The 21,284-nt window shown below is 40.0% G+C and overlaps 1 protein-coding gene across 1 annotated transcript in view; it reads right to left on the reverse strand.

Moving 5' to 3' along the window:
• The window catches only part of tmc7.S (transmembrane channel like 7 S homeolog), a 29,806-nt gene extending 13,298 nt beyond the window's left edge, over positions 1 to 16,508 (reverse strand). The window contains exons 1-7 of the mRNA XM_018239118.2: positions 16,355 to 16,508; positions 7,358 to 7,595; positions 5,262 to 5,413; positions 3,894 to 4,055; positions 3,726 to 3,808; positions 3,153 to 3,298; positions 434 to 581 (exon numbers count right to left, since the gene is read on the reverse strand). Of these exons, the coding sequence (XP_018094607.1) occupies positions 434 to 581; positions 3,153 to 3,298; positions 3,726 to 3,808; positions 3,894 to 4,055; positions 5,262 to 5,413; positions 7,358 to 7,595; positions 16,355 to 16,400 (975 nt within the window). The 5' untranslated portion in view covers positions 16,401 to 16,508. The remainder of the gene's footprint in view (positions 1 to 433; positions 582 to 3,152; positions 3,299 to 3,725; positions 3,809 to 3,893; positions 4,056 to 5,261; positions 5,414 to 7,357; positions 7,596 to 16,354) is intronic.
• Between the last annotated feature and the right edge of the window lie 4,776 nt (positions 16,509 to 21,284).

The raw sequence follows: 21,284 nt of genomic DNA on the forward strand, positions 1-21,284 counted from the left end.
TGGCAATTTTTTTTTTATTTTTTTTTTTGCGACTTTCAGTTTTTTAAATTTTGTGCATTATAATTAAAGATTTTAAGGTTTGTGAGCCATAACTGTATATGGTATATGTACATTTTTTAACTTTTAAAGCTTATGCTATTTATGTACATAGACATATAGATTAGGCAGCCATATATGAATAGTAATACATAGGAAATGATTCATTATACACATCTCTCCACGTGTATTTCTATGTTGGTTTTATAGGGGATATATTATATAGTGTGAGAGGCCAACACAAACGCACAGTGCTGTTTACATCCTGTATTTCACCCAATATTTCCTGTTAACATAAAACATATCTGACACAATTCCTTGCAAATTTTTTTTTCCTCTTATAAAAAACTTCCTTGCATAAACCAGGACAATTAGTAAAAATAAAACAGTGACTCACTTTTAATTCATACTGCAAACTGCTGTGCTTAAGACCTGCTGAGTATTGATCAGTGATACAGAAATCCCAACCTGCAAATATTTTATTGCAGTAGCTCTGAAATTTGTCTTCATCATGTACCAGGCTTTGTTTAAAACCATTTACAGCCCTGTAAAGTAATCAGTCATTTAGTATAAGAAAAAAAAAACATTATGACAAATATAACAATATAAATCATATAACAATATTGTATCTTGCAGACAAGGCTTCTGGCTATGATTTCTAATGTAATGGAACAAGGACATTAGTTTGAAGCCCAAAAAATGAAATGAGTATTTAGGCACAAAAGGCATCTTGAAGATGGCAAATTTTTAGCAGGCAAATGTCAAAATCTCCATTAGTAGGCCACATGCCCTTGCAAAGGAATATAGGTGCTAGAGTCCTGCACAGGTTCATTTTTTGAAACCCATACCTAACCCGAACCCGCAGCCCGAAATTTTACCCGCATGTATTAGAGCTCACTCTAATAACTGATTCCAGTACAAACAAAATCTAACAACATAACTGGCTTTTGCACAAATTCTGCATGTAGAGAGACAGAATTTCTGGTGATTTTAATAGAGTGAGCTCTAATACATCTTCTAGGCAAAAGGAGCTCCCATATAAGATATTGGATCTGTCAATGAATGTCTGACACCTAACTCCTGAACGAAGAAAAACAGATGATGAGAAAGGAATAGTGAAGATAAACTTGATTATTTCAGAAATGGCACAGAATATTTAATTGATTGTATTTAGAAAGTTTTTTATTTCAGTATGCTGAAGCTTATATTAAATTTTCATTTTCGTGATAGTTCCCTTTTTAAATAACCAAAGCACCAATGGGAGAATATAAGAAGGGGTTGACAGGGGTTTAGTTCTCCATTAAGCACAAATATTGTATCCAGGTTCTCTCTGAAGACTGAGGAACCATTATGCCTTTACAGCCAAGTGATTGCTCACATAGCAAGAAAATCTGTGCCATGTCCAGTTCTTACTGCACTGAAAGATTTCAAAGTTCCTTCCTGCTTGTTCAAAGCTCGCCTTCCCTTTGTCACCATTTGCAGGTTATAATATGTATATAATATGTGTCCAAAGCAAAAACAGAAAGGTGGAGCATGAAGTAACATTTAAGAAAGTATGTGATATAGCAGTATACTGTAAGTTACTGAAATTTTGGTTTATGATCTAATAGTTGTAGCACTGCTTTATTAGCTAGTTTTTCTATTTGACTACACTGGGACACTACTATCCTATTGTGTGCTTCAGATAAGACAGGTGTTATGAATTCTATCTGGAATTTGCCCAAATATCTTCTTTTTAATGTTATTTTCTTTTTCAGCGATTGTTCATTTATAGTTTCACTGGTTGTTTATCCTGGGGACCAAAAAAGTATAGAACCCCTTAATTAATAAAAAAAAAGTGGTTGGTCTGATATGCAGAGGTCTGACTGTTGTCATAATTGTAAAGCCTAAAAATAGAAAAGAACCCCGCCTATAACCAACAGGATTTTAAAGTAATCCCAATTTGAGATGTGTTTCCTTATCAGTATTGGACAAGAAGACAAATATAACTTAGCCAATTTCTATGCTATATTTAAATCGAGTAAAACGAGACACAATACCAGGAATTAATAATTATACGTAATGATAATTAATAAAATGTGGGTGCCAATTACGGCCTGTATCAATTCATTAAGCTAATACACGTATATTAAATTAATTAAAGTAAGAAGTTGCTTAATTGATTTAGAGAGGTGCTAGTCAATAAATAAGGTGAGATCCAACAAATTAATTTAAAAATACTGCTCCAGGCATTTACTCATAGATCTGTACCTTATAACTACAATTAATCACCATATAATATAATAAGTGCAGTTCCTAAGTGGTTAAAGTGCTAGTGCAATAAATAGTAAGGAGTACTTAGAAATTCATTGATTATATAAAAAAAAGTATAAACCTAATGACCAAAAATAGGGGTGGGTTGATAAAAGCAATTCATGGCTCAAATCCATAAAATAATTGATAAGGAAATTGGAAAAATTGCATAGAGGGTGGAGTTGTCCCAAAAGCTAACTGCCTGATCAATTTGTAAGACCTGGGACACCACAAAGTAGAAGGCAGGACAGGGTAACCGGGAATGTGGCCTTGGTGTATTAACTTGCCCTAAACTTGAGAAAGAACTGAGCAACCCTAAAAAGCCACAAATCCAAGGCATTAAGGGGTTTAAAGATGAGAAGGATCACACCAATGAATATCACACCCCACACCCCCAGCAGACCTAAACCAAACTGATGTTGAAAGTAAATATTTTAAAAAAGTAGGTTAAAAAGAGAAAAAATGCCAACACATTTTGCTTAACAGCTTTTTCAAGGTTGTTCATCCTGTTTCTTTTGGGGTACAGCAATCTAGCCCCCCCCCATAATGGGGGTAGAGGAGTCTGGAGATAACTGTAACAATGCTTCTTTTTTGATAATGTATAACCCCTGATTATTTGTTCATTTTTTTGAGAAAAAAAAATTTGACGAAAATTCAATAAAAAGAGAGTTAAAAAAAAGGTGTTATGTCACACATATGGCAGATCCACCTCGAATTTATATCATAAAAAGTCAATATAATCCCCATTATCAGCACAAATACACAGATTTCGATTCAGTTCCTTTACAACATGCAATTACCTACGTAAGAAAAATGAACGTTACCTTTTAACTATCCAAATAATGCTCAACAACAGGCAGCTTATGGTGACCAACACATAAGCAAGTGGAAGACTGTAGTTGAAGACATAAAAGGTGACGGTGTCTATGGTATAATAGCCATAGAATAGATAGGTGAGCTCTAGAAACCCCTGAAATAAATGTATATAGTGTCAGTACAAAACCCATCTGAAAGACAACATATAAAGAAAGATATGTTGCAGATAAAATACAAACCCTTCCTGTACATATAATGATACATTCACAGTCTGAACTGGCTGTAAAATAAATGATGCCTAATTTAAATGCAGCTTTAGATACTATACTGTACTTGGAGATGCATTTCCACTAAATACACATGTGTAAAAGTAAGTATGTTACAGGCACATGTGTGTAATGTCATCAAAAAACTCAAAAACTACATGAAAATAATTGATTTCTTGTTTGACTTCCCTAAGCTACTACTTTTGAACTAAATAGTTCTCATACTAAGGGACACATTGGTTTAACTTGCAAGGAGGAGCATCTATCATATTTCAAAAATATTCAACTGGTTAGTACAATGCCCTTTATACATACCGTTCCTGATAGTAAATCAATAACATTACTATAAAAATACAGAAGTCCATAGCCACCTGGGGTATAATGTGTGCATTCCAAATCTGTAGATGTAAAATGTACAAACTGTTTAAAAATCTTTCCAGAACATGAGGCAACAACAAATACATTACACAGCTTTTATCTTACCAACTTTGGATGGGATAATATTGCTGCTGTTGAAAACTCCTTGTTTGGAAATAGCGACTGGGAGTGTAGTAAAACAAAATATCAAGAGAAACATCACGAGATTCAAAATCACCAGAAACCTAAGAAATGAGAAATAAGACCCGATACCGGTTCCAAATTTACCTAGAAGAGAAAATTGAGACATTTTAAAAAAACAGATAACACCTTTATATCTTGTGCATTTTTTTTTTTTACATTTAATTCTATTTCTGAGGATCCCTACGAATAGTTTCAATAGACAGCTACAATTTTTGCTCGTATATCTGACTAAGGGAAGTTAGATGGTGGAAAACTGGAACGAGAAAGTAATTTTTTAGAAAGAGCAAGATACATGGATGTATTTGACACCAAGAGGCTTACTTAAACAAGAAGTTGAAAGGAATGCTTTATCAGAAAACAGTATTTGAACTGCACTTTTTTATAGAGCAATAACAATACAGTCAAACAGAAGATGTAATCAGAATATAATAGCATATCATAATGCTCAGAATACATTTGTATTATATGTTGACTTTCAAGGGGAACTATCGCAAAAATTCAAATGTTATATAAGCTTTGCCATAATGAAATAAGATACTTCCTAAATATAATTAATTAAAAATTCTGCAACGTTTCTGAAACAATCAAGTTTATCTTCACTATCCCTTTCTCTGCATCTGTCTCTTTCTTTCTTCATGCAGCAGTTGGGTGTCAGATTTTTATTGACAGTTTCAATTCATCATTTAGGGGGGACTCCCTCTCCTAGCAGATAAATTAGAGCTCACTAAAATAACGGATTCCAGTACAAACTAAATCTAACAAAATAACTGCCTTTTACACAAATCCTGCATGTAGAGAGACAGGATTTCTGGTGATTCTGGTGAGTTCTAATACATCTTCAAGGGCGCAGAACCGGGCCGTGGACAGTCCTGAAGTGGGCCACCAAACAAATAACGCTGGCGCGCCAAATTGGGAGACCGGCGCAACCAAATTGGACGCCGTTGTGCCAAATTAACCCCCTTCCTGATCCCCAGGCCAAAAAGGGTTGGGGACCCCTGCTATAACTGTCCCCATCTCCATCTACTGTCTGATCTTGATTGGCCCTCTCCAATGTGGATAGCAGTGTACATACTATACATACCCAATGCAATCACCAGCAAGGGGCCAGACAGAGAACTTAAACATCCATGTGATAAATTTGGAGGCAAGGATCCAAATGTGCAAAGTACTGCTGTACCTCCAGCCACCCAGTACATAACATTAATACTTTGTAACAATTCACTTTATTCATGAAGTGTTCTGAGACTCCCACTCACATAACAGCAGATTGTAAAAAAAAAAAATATGCACCCTCAATGTTACGAATGTTTCCTCTCCAAAGTGTTAGATGGCTAATGAATAATTGAGCAATGTCCTCCTTTAATTTTCTGCATGAATTCCAACTTGATTGTTTCCACTGGCTCCATCGTGAGATGTACTGTGAACACAGCTTCTGCATATCCCTATGTACAAAATAACCAACAGCAATTTACATCATGGCAATTTACATGTGCATATATTAAAATGATATACATCTACTACAGGGGAACTATAATGAAAATGTAATATAATTTCTAAAAACAATCAATTAAAATGCTGTACTCTTTCTGAAATAATCAAGATTATGTTCACTATTCCTCTCTCAGCATCTGTTCTCTTCATTCTGTCTTCATGCAGCAGTTGGGTGTCAGATATTTATTGACAGTTAGATACAATATATCTTATAGGGGGCTCCTTTTGCAAAGAAAATGTATTAGAGCTCACTCTACTAAAATCACCAGAAATCCAGTCTCTCTACATAGCAGAATTTGTGCAAAAGGCAGCTATTTTGTTAGATTTATACAATAAATATATAGGTCAGTCATTTTTGCTTTTAGCTATCACTTATAGTGGGAATCAAACACTGGGGCAGCAAGAAAAAGAACCAGACAAATATTATTTCCTTTTCAAGCTAAATTTAAGTCAGATTGTTTGTCCCTTTCAAGGGGATGTTTCAAGTTCAGAAGCAGGTTACCAAATTTATGCCATTATATTTTTACTGCACAGTCACCAATGAAATCTATGGCATATGAGCAAAGATCTAGCATGAATAAAATGAATACAGGTAGGGGAACCCTCATCTGAAAACACAATACCCAGAATGGACAGAAGGGTACGGACAAATAATCCATTTTATGCAACCAATTGTATTTCTGTTAGTTATTTGCTTGTCTCTGCAATGATAAAACAGTACCTTGTACTTTCTCAAAAATAAATTAAAATGAACCGATTGGGCTAATTTAATGTTTAAATGTTTTTATTATGTTTAAAGGCTTAACAAAGAAAAATAAATTGGTGTAAACCTATACAGTGCCACTCCGGGCACTTTTTAAATTTATATTTTAGTGGTTTATGTGATTTTAGCAGATTTATACCGCTAGGCTGGCTTTCAGCTCAGTAGCTTTTGAAGGCCCAGAATGTAACCTACCATAACTGTCTGTGTACTTCCTGTATTCAAATAACCCCTTAAATATGTCAAATGTATCGAAATTGCGAAAGTGCTCAGAACAACTACGTATATTTACAATTGTTTTTTAGGGTTTAGACTCCCTTTAAAATATGGTCCCTTATATCGAAAACCTCAGGTCCCATGCACACCAGTTAATAGATCCCTAACCTGTAGCTGCAATTTTACTTTTATGTTGTTGAACTACTTAGGCAGGAGAAACACTGCACACGCAGAGCCCATAAAAGGCCACATTAGGTCTCATATTGCATCAACAGGGTACTACTCTGTTTCAGATATAAGTAATTAATAATTATTTTAATATAGTCTCTGTAATAGAGAATCATCTTTAACACTTTTTCTAACCAGATATATGTGTCCTAACAACAATGAAAAGCAGAGTAATTTGCTGCTTGTCTAAAGCTGGGCATACATTATTAGATCCACTCGTTTGGCAAATTTGCTAAAAGAATGGATCTTTACCTGATTTGGCAACCAATGCAGAGAGCAAAACTAAGAAGATCCAATAATTTTGCCCCAATTTTAAGAATCAAATCATAATTGGGAGACCACCTGGGAGAGGATGGCATCAGCACGTCAATGTAGTCCTTTAATGGCAGCATTTTCAATTCAATTCCTGGCTGGATATCAATCAGGCAGGACCTCTCAAGATCCACATACAAAAGGTTAAGAAGTTACCTACTCAGTTTGGAGACAGCTCTATTGCCCTATGGACTTTACTTCACCAAGCAAATGAAATAGGCTGACACTGACTCTAATGTCACATTAGGAGACACGGGTCATCTCATGACTCTCTCTGGAACAGATATTCATTCTTTTAGTAATCTATCCTAGTCATTTATTCTTCAACCTATATGAACTTTACACAAGCATTCAAAACTCTGCAATAAAGAATACAAACCTTAATTTCCTTTTTTCTTGCATACTGAGTGCATGCTCCCTTAATGGTATCATCCCCTCAGTTGCTGGCTCCATAATACCTGGATCAACAGAAACGGAAGCTTTAAGCTGATGGGTACTTCTGCGTCTTTCAATGGTTCCATAATAGGATGTTTTCCTCCTTAACAAAGACTGGTAGCTTGGCAGTTCATGCAAGAATTCACTAACAGGCTCTGAACTTCCATCTGGCAAGAAGACATCTTAAAAAAAAATGAAAAAAAAAAAATATGTAAATACTTTTCCAGTCAGAATTTAGACAACCTCTCAGTCTTCCAACCCAGCTGTCAATACAAGGGGTAGGTTTTCTAAGGTGGATAATAGCAATAATGACCTGTGCCAGAAAAAACACCAGAATAATGGGGGAGATATAAAGTCAGATTTTTTCTTGATGCAATAGTTGCTTGATGGCTTATAGACGATTTTTATGAACTTTAGTAAACAGACACCCAAGTGTGTTGCCAGACTTTACAATATTTCACTAGACAACTCACCAGTTAATAGGTTAGATATATTAAGGTCAGCTTCTCTTATGAGAAATTATGTTAAATATTAGCTAGTCTCCACATCCATAGTCCATAACAAACTTAAGGGGCTCATTTATAAACATTGGGCAAATTTGCACCTGGACAGTTACCCATGAGGTCCTCTGCACTCAACCCATGGACAGAGACATTTTGTGCATACTGCTACTAAAAAATGCCTTACCCTTTAAACAAAACAGGGATTGTTTGTCCATATATTGCAATATATTTAAGCTGGCCAACTACCCATGGCAACCAATCAGATGTTAGCTTTCATTGTTTTCCTTGCAGCTGAATGGAAAAGTCTAATCACTGATTGGTTGCTATGGGTTACTGCCCAAGTGCAAATTTGCCCAGTGTTTATAAATAAGCCCCCTAATCTGGCTGAGTGATCAGATCACCAAACATCCAAGCACAATATTTGCCTATGCTACAGGGCAGACAGAGAAGCAATTCCTTGAGTTTTCATAAGTGTTTCCCCATTGATCTTCTATGTAAAAACACGTAATTCATAAATACACACATTATTCTACATATAATATAATCGTGACACATTTGCATATCAGGTACAATATGTGACAGCACACGAAAAGTTTGGATGACGGGCAGGCTCCACTCCGAAACACCAAATCAAACAGTCAATGGAATCCAGGAGCCAAAATTATGAATAGTAGAAAAAAAAAGGAGATTTTGTGATACTCACCGTTAAATCTCTTTCTCTTCAGTCACTTGGGGGACACAGGAGACAGTGGGGTATAGCTGGTATGACTAAGAGGCGGGACACAACAAGAAGAATAACTCGCTCCTCCTCCACTGGCTATACCCCTCTAGTGGGCGGAGCCTGGTCAGTTTGTACCAAAGGAGGTTAAATATGAACTGATCAACAAGTTTAAACCAAAAACTCTTGGCACTGCCAAACATATCTAAAGGAAAGTGAGGGCCTCCTCTTAGGGAGGGAAGTCCTGTGTCCCCCAAGCGACTGAAGAGAAGAGATTTAAAGGAACAGTAACACCAAAAAATGTAGGTGTTTTAAAGTAATGAAAATATAATGCAGTGTTGCCCTGCACTGGTAAAACTGATCTGTTTGCTTCAGAAACGGTACTATAGTTCATATAAACAAGCTGCTGTAGAGCAATGGCGGAAATTGAAAAACGGCTATATGGCACAGGTTAACTAATGGATAACAGATAACACCATTAGACAGACAGAGCTTATCTGCTATCTGCTGTGTAACTTGAGCTTTTTCTCCTTTGAATGGCTCCCCCCATTGCTACACAATAGCTTGTTTATATAAACAATAGAAGTGTTTCTGAAATAAAAACAGCAGTTTTACCAATGCAGGGCAACACCGCATTATATTTTCATTACTTTAAAACACTTATTTTTTGACATTACTGTTCCTTTAACGGTGAGTATCACAAAATCTACTTTTCTCCATTGTCAGCTTGGGGGCCACAGGAGACAGTGGGGATGTACCAAAGCTGTCCCCAATTAAAGGCGGGAATAGGCCCTATGCAGTCGAAGAACCTTCCTGCCGAAGCGTGTCAGGTGTCATAAAATTCTCAAAATGGTAAAATTTGGGGAACGAGTGTATAGATATCCGCGTCGCTGCTTTACACAATTGCTCTGCCAAGGCTTGATTTCTGAATGCCCAGGACGTGCTCATCCCCCTAGTGGAGTGGGCTTTGATGTTGACAGGTGGCGTCTTCCCCTGTGCAGAGTAGGCTTTTTGGATGGCCGCTTTATCCACCTTGAAATGGAAACCTTTGAAGCCCCTGAACCTTGTCTTGGTCCTGATGGAAGAACAAATAGTGCATCTGATTTGCAATTGTCTTGACTTCTATGCAAATATAACTTGAGAGCTAACTGGATCCAAGGAATGAAGTTCAACTTCTTTTGAGTTTGCTGGTGTAGGGCAAAATGTTGGGATGGTAATCTCCTGGTTTAGATGGAAGGAGGAAACCACCTTAGGTAGAAAGGATGGTCCAGTGCGAAGTACAGCTCTATAATGGTGAAAGGTGAGGAAAGGTGACCTGCACGATAAATCACTGAATTCTGATACTCGTCGAGCTAAAGCAATCGCAAATAGGAAAACGGTTTTCCACGTAACCCACTGTAAGGATACGGACACACTGTAAGGATACAGACTTTGCTCGAATGGTGGATGTTGAAGAGCCTTTAAGACAAATGTTAAGTCCCAGGTTGCAATTGGTGCTCGGAAGGGAGGAGCCACCCCTTGTATGAATGTTTTAACAACTGGTAAGATGGCTAACATTTTTGGAAAAGAACTGAAGTGGATAGCTGTGATTTAAGTGATCCAAGAGAGAAACCTTTGGAAAGACCATCTTGTAAAAAGTCTAGTATGTTAGGTATTGAGAGAACTTCAAAATTTCTCTCGATTCCTGCACCACTGATGGTAAGTAGACCACACTCATATGTTTTTGCAGAAACGGATTTTCTTGCTGCCTATATTGTGCTCACCACTGAGTCAAAAAACCTTTTTTAGGATTTGGGTCTTAAGATCCACGCAGTCAAGTTGAGTCTGGTTGTATTGGGATGTCGAATTGGCCCCTGGTGCAGAAGATCCGGACGTGCCTTGAGTGTCCACGGATCTGCTATTGACAGGTTGAGATCTGAAAACCACGTTCGTCTGGGCCACTTCGGAGCTATCAAAATGAGGGTGGTTTGTTCCCTCTGAAGCTTTTTGGTTGTTCTGGGCACCAGGGGTAGCGGAGGAAAAGCGTATGCTAGATGGAACTTCCAGGGAGATGTCAGTGCATTCGCGGCCTCTGCCAGAGGATCTCGGTAACGAGCGTAGAAAGACTGTACTTTCCGGTTGTGTCTCGTTGCCATGAGGTCGACCTCTGGCATTCCCCACATTTGTGTTATCTGGTCGAAGACATCCTCTACCAGTGACCATTCTCCTGGATCCAATGTTTGTCGACTGAGAAAATCTGCTTCCCATTTTTGTAAGCCCGGAATGTACCGTAGATGGCAGATAGCGGAGTGTGATTTGCTTCCGCTCATTTGAATATCAATTTTACCTCGTTCAGGGCCGCTCTGCTTCTTGTGCCGCCCTGATGATTGATATACGCCACTGCTGTGGAATTGTCCGACTGAACCTTTACTGCTTGACCCGCGAGGTCTCTCTGCCAATGTCAAAGGCCCAATCGGGTTGCTCGTATTTCAAGAAGATTGATCAGACAAAATACTTTCCTCTTGATTCCACTGCCCTTGTGCTGTGTGACCTTCTAGTACTGCTCCCCAAACGAATAGACTCGCATTTGTCGACATGAGACGCCAGTGAGGTTCTCCTAGATGACAACTCTTGGAGAGATTTGAGGTCTGTAACCACCACAGAAGGGAAGACCGGGTTTTTTGTGATAACTGAATCTTCTGGAAAAGTGATTTCCATTTCCAGGCTGCTAGAATGTTCCATTGAAGCTCTCTGAGGTGGTGTTGTGCAAATGTCATTGCTTCTATTGCTGACACCATGACCCCCAGAACCTTCATACAAAGCCTGGCTGAATGACTTGTTTTTGCTAGCAAGGCCTTGATTAATGATTGTATGTTGCGGATCTTTTCTTGAGGAAGAGATATTTTCTGAGTCAGAGTATTGAACTGCATCCCTAGAAAGACCATGGATTGGCTGGGACATAGGGATGACTTCTCCAAATTGAGACACCAACCTAGATCCTTTATCTGGGACATGGTGATGTTGATCGAATGTTGAGCTTCCACTAGAGATGGTGCCTTTACGAGCAGATCGTCGAGGTATGGGGTTATTGAAACCCCTGTATTCCTGATTAGTGCTGTTGCAACTGCCATTATCTTGGTAAAAACACTCGGTGCTGATGTCAGACCGAATGGAAGTGATGTAAATTGATAATGACTGTTTTGAAAGGCAAAACGCAAGAACTTCTGATGGGGAGGGAAAATTGGAATGTGCAGGTAAGCGTCCTTGATGTCGAGGGAGCTCAAGAATTGACCTTGACTCATTGCCGCTATGATAGATCTTAGCGACTCCATTTTGAATGTACTTGGTCGAATGAATTGTTGAGTTCCGTCAAATCCAGTATTGGACGGACTGACCCGTCTTTTTTTGGGGACCACAAAAAGATTTGAATAATATCCCTTGAAAATTTCGGTGGGAGTGACGGGAGTGATCACTTGCTGTTGAAGAAGAGATGCGATGACTTCTTGAAAGGCTTTGTGTTTTACTGGTTCCTGAGTAATTCTTGACATGAAAAAACGTCTGGAAACTTGCTTTGACAGTGCTTTGTGACATTCTGCATATAACTTTTACTGTTTGTTCTTGCAACAAATACCTTGTACTTACATTTTTTTTTCTTTTTTCTGTTTATTTTTGCATATATTTTACAATAAAAGCAGATTTGAATTAAAAAAACAAAAAACGTCTGGGAGGGATGGAGGAAAACTCCAGATGATAGCCTTGTGTGACCACCTCGTGAACCCATGAATCTTGTGTGGTTGAAAGCCCGACCTCTGTAAAGTGTCACAGTCGTCCTCCCAGAGGCACCAGGCCTGGCGGCCTGCATATCCCGTCATGCTGAAGAGGACTTATCAGTTGGTCTGGAGAAAGGCTTACGGTTTTGCCAGGAAGACTTGGGCTTGCTACCAAAATGTCCTCTGCTTGAGGAAGATTGTCTGGGTGGAGACCTGTTACCATTATTCTGTGAGGGACGAAAAATTTTTCCCCTGCAAAATGTTGTGCGAGCCTTTGGTTGTGGAAGCAAAGTACTCTTGCCCCCAGCGGCCTGACTAATGATTTTGTCTAAGACTGGTCCAAAAAGTAACTTGCCCTTAAACGGAAGTGATGTAAGTGATTTCTTAGTTTCATCCAGAGAGACCTCCGGGCTGCTACAGCCAATGCCGGTGATCAACTAATCACTTGAGTAGCGTCTAGAGAAGCTTCACAGATATAGTCATTCACCTCTTTAATTTGGGTTGCCAATTGTGACAGTTCATGGCGTGGAGCTCCTGACAGAATTGCCTGAAGGAGAGAATCAGACCACGATTGTACTGCTCGGCTTACCCAGGCAGTAGCTAAAATCGGTCGAAGAGCCGTCCCTGATGCTGAAAATGTGGAGCAGAGAAGTCTCTCCATCTTTTTATCCATGTGATCCTTAAAAGAAGAGGCATCTGGGACTGGTAAAGCCGTGTTCCTAGAATAAGGAGAGACTGGGGCATCCACTAACAGTGGTGTTGACCATTTTTCAGTGAGCCGAGACTGGATACAGCTTCAAAAATCTACGGTTAGCTTGGAAAACGCCTCTTCGGTTTGTCCCATTCTTGTTGGATTATCTGATCAAGTTGAGAGTGAGAGGGAAACATTGGTGAAGACCTGCTGTTGCGCTTAAAAAGGACTTTGGACGCGCCAGAGCTTCCTCCTGGCTCTTGCAATTTAAGCGTCTCTAACACAGATACAATCAGAGAATCCACTGCTTCTGAAGGAGACTTCTGTAGAGCTAAATTCTTGGGAGATCTTTAGGTATTTACATGTAATGCAACAATCATGTCCTAATCTGTAAAATCCATTACATTTCAGCTCACTGTGTTTTTTTTGATGTTCTCTATATAGACTCAGCAACAATATGTCACCAAGTTGCATTACATGTAAATACCTAAAGATCTCCCAAGAATTTAGCACTACAGTAACCAATAACACATATAAAAGTAAACAATACATAAATTGCTGCAGCAAAGGAGTAATTTATCTAATTACATGCACCAAATGTATTAAACAATATGTGGGTTGTACCACCAGATCACTTAAGGAATGAATGAGGGAACATATTAATCGAGTAACACTAAATACAGCAGTAAAACCAATGTCACTAGAGATTTCATGGAGTGTAGCTATAGCAATTTTAAATATTTCTCGATACAAGGGATAGAACAGATTAGGGCAGGTGTTATATTTAATGTGCACCCCATAACATGGATTGTATAATATCAAGTGTTTCCAAATAATTGAGCCAATAGCTCCAGTTCTAATTGATGATGCAGATGACATATGTGTGAGATTCTGCAATTGAACATATCAGAGATTGCCTATGACTAAGTGATAGGTAAGCATGAAACGCGTTAGGCTCCATGAGGGGTATTTGATGATGTTTTACAAGATGTAATAAAGCTGTATTTTTTTATCTTAAAAGCATGCTTCTGAAATTTTTTTAGTAATGAGGTTGTACCTCTTTTTGGTCACTAGAGGACTCCAGCATGTGAGTATATGTTTACTTTAATCTATGTCCAAGGAACTCTAATATGAAGACACTTCTAGCATAAATGGTTTGCCAATATGATTTAGAACACACAAAACACACAATCGGGTAAATGTATTGGACATGTCATGTAGAACAGACATAACATATAACGTTAAAAGGGTTGTTCAACTTTAAATAAAAGGGGTGGTTCACTTTTGAGTTAATCTTTAGTATGATGTTTAGAGACTGACAATTTACAATTGGTTTTTATTTTTTGTAGTTTTTGACTTAGTTTTTTTATTCAGCAGCTCTCCAGTTTGCAATTTCAGCAATCTGGTTGCTAGGGCCCAAATTACTCTAGCAACCATGAATTGATTTGAATAAGAGACTGGAATATGAATCAGAGAGGAACACTAGCATAAAATAGAATAGAAAGAGGAACAATATCAAGTAGCACTAACAATAAATGTATAGACTTGAATGCGCATAATGAAAAGCTGCCCCGAATTGCTCATTATGCGCATGACATCACATGCGCATTAGGGAGGAGCTCCACAGACGATTTTGGAGGGATCCATCACGCTGCGCAAAAACGCAGGCGTCAAATTGGATGCGACAGACGTGTCGCGTCAGATCAACGCTGCGATACCATCTGACAATGCATTCACTTACCTTATTTCTGTCACATCCGACGCGACACCTGTGTTTTTGCACAGCGTGTCGGATCGTGCCAAAAACGCCCATGTAGTCCTACCCTTATGCGCATGCGAGTGACCGGATATGGCTGCTCGCACCGGGGGCTTCCTCCCGGTTCAGGTAGTGTAGCGCTGGCAGGGGGCATTTTTTAAAAAAAAAACTACTGTTATCCCCAACCGGAATGCGGGCTCTATTAGCCAGCAACTTTGGTTGGGGATAACATTTTTACCCAACAGGCGTCTAAAGGTGAACCACCCTTTAACTTTAACTATGACAGACGTTGATTTTTTGAGACAATTTGCCATTGGTTTTCATTTTTTATGACCTGTCAGTTATTTAGCTTTTCATTCAGCGGCTCTCCAGTTTGGAATTTTCGGCATTATTCTGGTTGCTAGGGTCTTGTTTACCTTAGCAACCAGGAGTGGTTTGAATGACAGACTGGAATATCAATAGGAGAGGGAGTGACCAGAAAGAAAAGGAATAAAAAGTAATACAAATAAAATTGTAGCCTCACGGAGCAATATGTTTTTGGCTGCTGGGGTCTGTGACCCCCCCATTTGAAAGCTGGGAAGATGAATAAGAGGAAGGCAAATAACTCAAAAACTATAGAAAATAAATACTAAAGCCCAATTGTACATTTGCTAGGAATAGGACATTCTATAACATACGAAAAAATATTCCCCTTTAAACAGAGCCAAGTCTCTGCAATAACTTCAGCGTATATATGTAAATAAAACACGTTTATACGTATATAAAACACGTAAGGTCACACTGGGCGTTTCGGGGAGATTTAGTCGCCCGGCGACTAATCGCCTCTTCTTTGCAGCGACCAATCTCCCCGAATGCCTTCCCTCACTCTTGCGCTGGCTAAAATGAAAACTCGCCGAAGCTAAGCACACGCGATGATTCATTTTCCTTAGTCGCCCGAAGTTTCCTCGCTAAGCAAACGCGACTATTCATTTTCCGAAGTTGCCCAAAGTTTCCTCGTGAGGCAACTTGGGGCGACTTCGGAAAACAAATCGCTGAGTGTGCTTAGTTAGCGCAGGTGATTTTTCATTTTATACAGAGCAAGAGTGAAGAAGACGTTCGGGGAAATTGGTCGCCGCAAAGACGAGGCGATTAGTCGCCAGGCGACTAAATCTCCCCGAAACGCCCAGAGTGACCTTACCCCAAGATATAAAATAATGTTAAAATAGGCAGGGGGGCAAAAGGCAAGATGAGAGTTTGTTTAAGGAAAGTGCCTGAGGAAAGGGAAGAGAAACTAGAGAATATCAGGTAGAACACAGTAGGACCTACAACAGAGGGAGGGGCGAGGGATCTGCCTCGGACAATAACATCCCCACACTAAAGTTTCAGGCAGGCACATGTCCTAAAATGCTTTCCGTAGCTCAGCTGCTGCACGGCCGCCGGTTTAATAAAGCTAAACAAGTTGGTTTCGCGCTCCCAAATGGGAATTAGTTGTAGGAGGTTTCTTCGGCAGTCCGCCACCTGTCACTCACACGCACAGACACTCACCGTTATCTCCGTCAGAACACGGGCTGTCGGGAAACCGGCGTGCCATGGAGATACACAGGACACTATCCACGGATCCTCTGGCAAAACACCGACAATCCTACTCCCCACCCTCCCGCTTCCGTGCCCCTGAGCTCAATAAGCTCCCAACATTGACACGCCCCCTGAGCCGAGAGCTGCAACAAGCACAGGAGAAGTAGGCGGGCTTTCCGCCTGTCAATTAAAGACTTCTGTAAGCGGATTGGTGTAAGCGACCTGGGTGTAGGTGATACGTTTCCCAAAATGCCTGTAGCAGTAATTGGTAAGTAGTGGATACAGTAAGGAAACATGATAGTATCAGTCCGAGGCGGAAGCCTGTTTTTCTCAGGTAGTACCTTGCCTACAATATAAATGTTGTATACGTATATATCATACCTCAGAATGTTTGAAAAATGTAAAGAGAGAGACAAAAACATCATTTTTTAACCACACCCATTTGGTGAAAGTTTGAACACATTTCTGGGAGTTTTAGGACAGTGTTTTATGTGTCATAGCAGTTTTGCTAATGATGCTGAAATTGCCCTTTTAAACGGTCAGTCTCAGTTTCCCCAAAAGATTTGCTTATCTTAAATAGTTACAATTGTAGCTTTGCTTATCTTCAATTGTTACTAGGGTTGCCACCTGGCCGGTATTTTACCGGCCTGGCTGGTAAAAATGTTGCGTGATTGCAATGTTAAGTATAGGGAAAAAACATAAAAACATAGAAAGGCCAGTATTTTTTTCTAGAAAAGGTGGCAACTCTAATTGTTACAAATGTATCAAAGTGCAGCTGCTCAGTGTTCTTTGCTCTCTGCCAAAAAGCCTCTTGTTTTAATGAAGTTTCAAAAACGTTGGCACTTTTTTTATGGCATCAGTGAAGGAGATCAAAGAGAAATTAGGGACATTTCAGTAAGAAACCCGGCATTGCAGGCTGAGCTGTCAAAATCGGGAGAGGTTTGGAGACTCAAGACTCTATATACCTATATAATATTAATGTATAATCCTATATCCCCATTATTCTCTGTGTATTCTCTTCATATCTCACTGCCTGAAAAAAATCTCTCCACCTTGATAATGACTGGACAAATGAGAGAGAAAAGAATGTGTTCCCAATTCCCGGAATCCTCCTGGCTGTCTCGATGCCTTCCATAGGACGTGTTGAGCGCCCGAAGATATTTTTATTCTCCAATAATTTGAGCATTAAACTTTATTTGTCACCTTAACTAACCCTTACTTAAAGGAGAAACAAACCCCTTATTAAAAAAAAACCCTACCCCACATAGACCCCCCCAGCCTAGCTGCTAATCCGGGCAAATGCCCCTAACTTTTTACTTACCCCTCGGTGCAGATTCAGGGAGCAGAGTTCACGGCAACCATCTTCCGGGTCTTCGTGTCTTCCGGTGCTTCAGCAATTTCCGTCAATTCCGGGGGAATGCGCAGTTGTAGTGACCCGGGAAATTGCTCCAACTGCGCATGTCTCATTCTCAGATTACCAAAGACCCAGAAGTTGGCTGCAGTGAATTCTGATCTCTGAATCTGCACCGAATGGTAAGTAAAAAATTCCATACTTTGGTGCAGTTAGAGTTATAACTGGTGATAATTTACATTTGCTCTCCTAGAACTAGGTCCGGTACAGTAAGATTTGGAAAGCACACTTATTTGCTCTCCTAGATTCCCTGAGCTGCATAACTGTTTAAAGTGGCTGTGACCAATTATTCACATTAGAATCAGCCACAGGAGCAGTTGTAAGAAGCAGAATCTGCCTGTATCTTTCTGTAATTTTATATTTCCGTAAATTTATAGTTTCAGGCATTGTCCATCCCCTGATTAGCTTGCATATGAATACATATGCTATTAGGTATTATCCATACTATAAATATATAATTGTGCTAAAATGCATAAGTCTTGTCTTATCTGCCAATTCTGAAAACAGTGTAGTACAAAGCAAAGACGTGATTGGCTGCTACAGGCACTTGTTCAGGTTGGCTCTAATGCTAGTTAATAATCCTACTTCTGGTGTTATATAATTACTAAAGCCTCCCAGCATTGCTGTTTTTAAATTCCCAAAAAGCATGTGCTTTTTTATTGATTATTGTTTCTGACTATTTATCTTTATAATGCTATAAAAATATTATCACACTGTTTATATTCTTATAAATTATGTCATGTGTAGTGATGGGCAAATTTGGCCCGTTTCGCTGAAAATTCGAGAACATTTGCCCAAATGCAATGAAGTCTATGGATGACAACATTTTTTTGACATGCAACAAATTGAGCAACAAATTTATGACACACTGCAAATTTTTTCTCCCATTAGAGCCTATGGGAGTCATTTTATCGGTGATACTTGTGGAATAACAAGGAGGTGTTAGTGAGAGATTCTGTTTTATTTAAAGAACAGGGATCCAGCAAAACCTGATACAACACATTTGCGGATGTGTATTATAGCTCGAACAAAGGAGGTGTCTGAGGACCTCCGAAAAAGAGTTGTTGATGCCCATAAAGCTGGAAAGGGTTACAAGACTATTTCTAAAGAGTTTGGACTCCACCAATCAACAGTCAGACAAATTGTGGACAAATGGAGGAAATTCAAGACCATTGTTACTGTCAGTCCCTTGGTACTGACTTGCGCCCCAGCGAAGGATCGCGGCGTGTTTGCGCATCGGCGTGGTTGCGTCAGTTTGTGCGCGCGGGCAGAGGTTCGCGGGCGCGCGCCAGTTTTTGACGCATGCGCACGGCACGTAAAAAGGACGCCGAGGCCTGCAAGTCACTGCGAAGTGATCTTGCCTTGACACTAAGCGTTTCTTTGAATTCTACATTGCTGATCCATTGGTTTCCTGATTATTGGCCTGTTTCTGACTCTTCTATTGGACTTCCCCTGTTACCGCTGATTCCGTTCCTGACCCACGCCTGGCTTGACTACGATTTCCGCTTATCCCTGTTTGGCTACCTCGACTTGACTTTTTTACAAGTGCCTACCCAACATCTATCTACCGTCACCTCTGTTACTCTTCATCTGGACTTATTCCTGTCCCCACCCAGGCTCTAAGTTCCAGTGAGAGGCATAGGGGAGGCTATTATTTCGTCGGACCCATTACGGAGCTTGATAGTATCACTTCGCCAATATGGAGTCTGGCGGTGATCAAGCCTCTCAGCCTTTTGATGCCCTCGTTCAGCAAATTACATCTCTTACTAAAGCAGTACGAGACCTGCAAGGAGGTTATCAACAGATCCAGGTTCAGCTTCATGATCTTACCCCTCCTGTTAATCTTCCTCCACCTCCTGTGTCCCAAGCTCCAACTCAACCTTCCGCTTCTGCTCCTGTGTATTTTGAACCCAAGGTGGCGCTGCCAGAAAAGTTTTCCGGAGATAGACAACTTTTTCGTGCATTCTTCCATGGTTGCCGACTGGTATTCTCCCTGAAACCACAGACCTATGCCTCTGAACAAGTCAAGGTTGGAGTAATTATTTCTTTACTGTCTGGGGAACCACAAGCTTGGGCTCATCGTCTGATGGAGAGCCAAAGTCCACTCCTGAATGACTCCGATACGTTCTTCCAGGCCTTAGGTCAAATTTATGATGACTCCAGACGCGACGTATCTGCTGAGGCTGCCATTCGTGTTTTACGCCAAGAGAGACGGCCTGTAGAGGACTACATTTCTGATTTTCGCAGATATGCAGCAGACACGGAGTGGAATGACAAGGCTTTGAGACATCAATTTCGTCTTGGACTCTCTGATGCCTTAAGAGATGAACTCTCTCGTGTTGCAATGCCCACCGATTTGGAAGGCCTTATTGATCTTGTAATCCAAATGGATCAACGTCTAAGAGAAAGACGCGCTGAAAGGTCTTCTTCCTGGCTTCTTCCCAAGGCTCCTTTGTTCCCTCGCCTTTCTGCCTCTTCTCATCATGTGGAGTCGGGCGAACCTATGCAAATTGGTCTTCTGAGGTCTGCTATCTCGCCTGAAGAAAGACTTCGCAGACGTCAACTGAACCTCTGCCTGTATTGCGGGTTGTCTGGTCATTTTTTGAAGGACTGTCCCACTCGTCCTTCTGGTAAAGCAGGACTGTCTTTTTTATCTGTCAGTACTTCGTCCAGAGGATTCTCACCCTTAACTCTTTCCATTTCTCTACAGTGGCTCGAAAGAAGAGTTAAAGCATCGGCCATCATTGATTCGGGGGCGTGTGACTGTTTCATTGATTCTGAGTTTGTTAAGACTTTCGTTATCCCTATTCGTCTCAAACAAGAGCCCTTCTCCGTAAAGACGGCCGATGGTTCATCGCTTTCTTCCGGGCCTGTGACGCATGAGACGATCCCTTTGAGTGTAATGATAAACTCCTGCCATTCTGAGTCTATTGTATTCAATGTGATTTTTTCTCCTCTTTTCCCTGTTATTTTTGGCTTACCTTGGTTAAGACGTCACAATCCTTCAATAAATTGGTGCACTGGTGTCCTGCAATTCGACTCTGAAGTCAGTATTTCTCATTCAGTTACAGAAAATAAAGAGGTTGTTCCTCCTCTGACGATCGTTTAACAAAAATACCATACTTTTTACACGAATTCTTGGATGTTTTTGATGAAAAGGGAGCTGACAAACTTCCCCCTCACCGTGTTTACGATTGTCCTGTCGACCTTCTGCCTGGAGCAGCCATTCCTTTTGGGCGAATTTACCCTCTTTCGGAACCTGAACTGGCTGTGTTAAAGAACTATATCGACGATAATTTAAAGAAGGGTTTTATTCGTCCTTCCACTTCACCAGCTGGGGCAGGCATATTCTTTGTCAAGAAAAAGGACCACTCTTTACGACCATGTATTGATTATAGGCAATTGAACCATATAACTGTCAAAAATCGTTACCCTCTTCCTCTTGTTCATGAGCTTTTCCAGAGTCTTCGAGGGGCAAAGATATTTTCA

Source organism: Xenopus laevis, chromosome 9_10S, assembly GCF_017654675.1.
Source record: "Xenopus laevis strain J_2021 chromosome 9_10S, Xenopus_laevis_v10.1, whole genome shotgun sequence".
Lineage (NCBI taxonomy): Eukaryota > Metazoa > Chordata > Amphibia > Anura > Pipidae > Xenopus > Xenopus laevis.